General features: G+C 41.7%; 1 protein-coding gene across 1 annotated transcript in view; it reads left to right on the top strand.

Annotated features, from left to right (window-relative positions):
- Positions 1-2,500, top strand: part of plin6 (perilipin 6) — an 11,354-nt gene that overhangs the window by 759 nt on the left and 8,095 nt on the right. The window contains exons 2-3 of the mRNA XM_080053356.1: positions 1,331-1,370; positions 2,370-2,451. Coding sequence (XP_079909482.1) covers positions 1,331-1,370; positions 2,370-2,451 — 122 coding nt within the window. The remainder of the gene's footprint in view (positions 1-1,330; positions 1,371-2,369; positions 2,452-2,500) is intronic.

Genomic DNA, 2,500 nt, shown 5'->3' with positions numbered 1-2,500 from the left:
TTGTGTTAATTTTTTTTTCAGTTGTGTGTGTGTGTGTGTGTGTGTGTGTGTGTGTGTGTGTGTGTGTGTGTGTGTGTGTGTGTGTGTGTGCGTGTGTGTGTGTGTGTGTGTGTTTGTGTGTGTTTGTGTGTTTGTGTGTGCGTGTTTGTGTGTGTGTGTGTGTGCATCATGGTGTGCATGTGTGTGTGTGTGTGTGTGTGTGTGTGTGTGTGTGTGTGTGTGTGTGTGTGTGTGTGTGTGCTTAATCTTAATCTTTTGAATAGAAAGTCTCTGTGGTTTTCACGCTGGTCGCGGTCCAAACAGTCGTAGCTTTGTGATGCTGCAGCAGCTGACGCCTCGCGCTGAACCTCTGAAATAATTTTAATTCACCAAGAATTATTACTTAAAGGTGCAGTGTGTAATATGACATCATCAAGAAAATTCTACAAAGTTCTAGAATGTAACGCTCCCTGGGTAACCCCACCCCTTTAGAATAATAACAGAAGCTACAGTGGCCTTCATGGACAAGAACAATTCTACATTTTAAACAATGCACCTGATGACATTCCAACTATGACACTTTCAAGATGGCGGCACTAGGCCTTGGTCCAAAATATGCAGAAATATGGACATATATGAGACCCTTTCTGAGGGAAAAACAAATCAAAAAAAGAATTCAGCTATTATGCACTAAATTAAATGCACTTATGGATATTATAATTACTTTCTACAAAATCTGCTAGGAATTAAAACCCACAATTCTACACACTGCAGGTTTAAAAGTGTTACGAGGAACTTTTAAATATTCCTCTAACCACTACACCCCAACCCCTTTTTTTTCTTTTCTTTTCTTTTTAAAACAATACTTCAAGCTAGAAGGAATTAGTGGTGTAGTGGTTAGACCCCCTCTATAGAGTCTCAGTCCTCTTCACAGCAGACCCGGGTTAGAATCCAGCCCGGGTCGTTCTCTGCATGTCATTCCCCTCTGTCTGTCTGTCTGTCTGTCTGTCTGTCTTTCTGTCTGTCTGTCTGTCTGTCTGTCTGTCTGTCTGTCCTCTTCACAGCAGACCCGGGTTAGAATCCAGCCCGGGTCGTTCTCTGCATGTCATTCCCCTCTGTCTGTCTGTCTGTCTGTCTGTCTGTCTGTCTGTCTGTCTGTCTGTCTGTCTGTCTGTCTGTCTGTCTGTCTGTCCTCTTCACAGCAGACCCGGGTTAGAATCCAGCCCGGGTCGTTCTCTGCATGTCATTCCCCTCTCTGACACATTTCATCTCTTTCTCTACACACTGTCTAATAAAGCGAAAAACTTAAACAAATAAAAGAATCTCCCTCTGTCTGTTTGTTTCTGCTCAGATCGATTGCAGGAGAAATGTCCGACCATCAGAGCTATGAGGTGAGTAATCCATTTAAAGATGCTCCTAGGAACTTTCAGTGTGTGTTCATTCTAGCGCCCCCCTTTGGACCAAAGTGGTAGTGTTTTTTACCACGCCAGCTGTTGTTCCTGGGTGAGCGTATACCCATGACAAACGCATTGAGAAAAACTATATAAAAATAGCATTCTTTGCACTGACGGTCTCGTTTGCTGTTACATGTAATTCATGATCATCAGAGGGAAAAATGAGACTGTTTCAGAAATATTTAAAAGTTCCTCGTAGAGACTTTAAATGTTGTAACACTTTGAGGTTCTTTGAGGACGATCCCTCCTGTGTTTGAAGCAGAAGTGTAACCCGATCTGTGTGTGTGTGTGTGTGTGTGTGTGTGTGTGTGTGTGTGTGTGTGTGTGTGTGTGTGTGTGTGTGTGTGTGTGTGTGTGTGTGTGTGAGTTAGACAGTGTCTTGATTTAAAAAGGGGTAGGATAAAAAAATATATATACTTCTTCATAGAATTCCTTTTCGGGGCATATCAATTGAATATATGTTATTTAATTTTAATTTTTATTATTTGTGGAATAATTTGAACATCGGTTATTGTTTATTGTTTTTTATTGGGCTTTTCATTTTGTTTTGTATTTTTGATATATCTGACATAAATCTAATTAATTCAACATTCAATTCAAATTCAACCAACGGGGTGCTCCGGTGGCGTAGTGGATAGAGCGTGTACCATATTGACTCCGGCCTTCGTTGCAGTGGTCGCGGGTTCAAATCCGACCCGTGGACCTTTACTGCAGGTCATCCCCCCTCTCTCTCTCTCTGTCTCTCTCTGTCTCTCTCTCTCTCTCTGTCTCCCCATTTCAACTCTATACTGTCTAATAAAGCTATCTCTCTCTCTCTCTCTCTCTCTCTCTGTCTCCCCATTTCAACTCTATACTGTCTAATAAAGCTTGAAAATGCCCAAAAATAATCTTAAAAACATTCAAATTCAACTAACCAACTGCCCTGTTTGTCCTCAGAATGCCGTGCTCAGAATGTCGCGGTTGCCCCTGTTTGCCACGGCGATGCAGGTGGTGACCTTTGCGTACTCAGAGGTCAAAGGTAAATAAAAATAAAAATAATAATTATTATGCCTAAAGAAGCTTCTGAG

This window comes from Ammodytes marinus (genome assembly GCF_949987685.1).
Source record: "Ammodytes marinus genome assembly, chromosome: 25".
In the NCBI taxonomy this organism is placed as follows: Eukaryota; Metazoa; Chordata; class Actinopteri; order Uranoscopiformes; family Ammodytidae; genus Ammodytes; species Ammodytes marinus.
The sequence above is the reverse complement of the archived record's forward strand: the minus strand, read 5'-3'. Positions and strand labels throughout refer to the sequence as shown.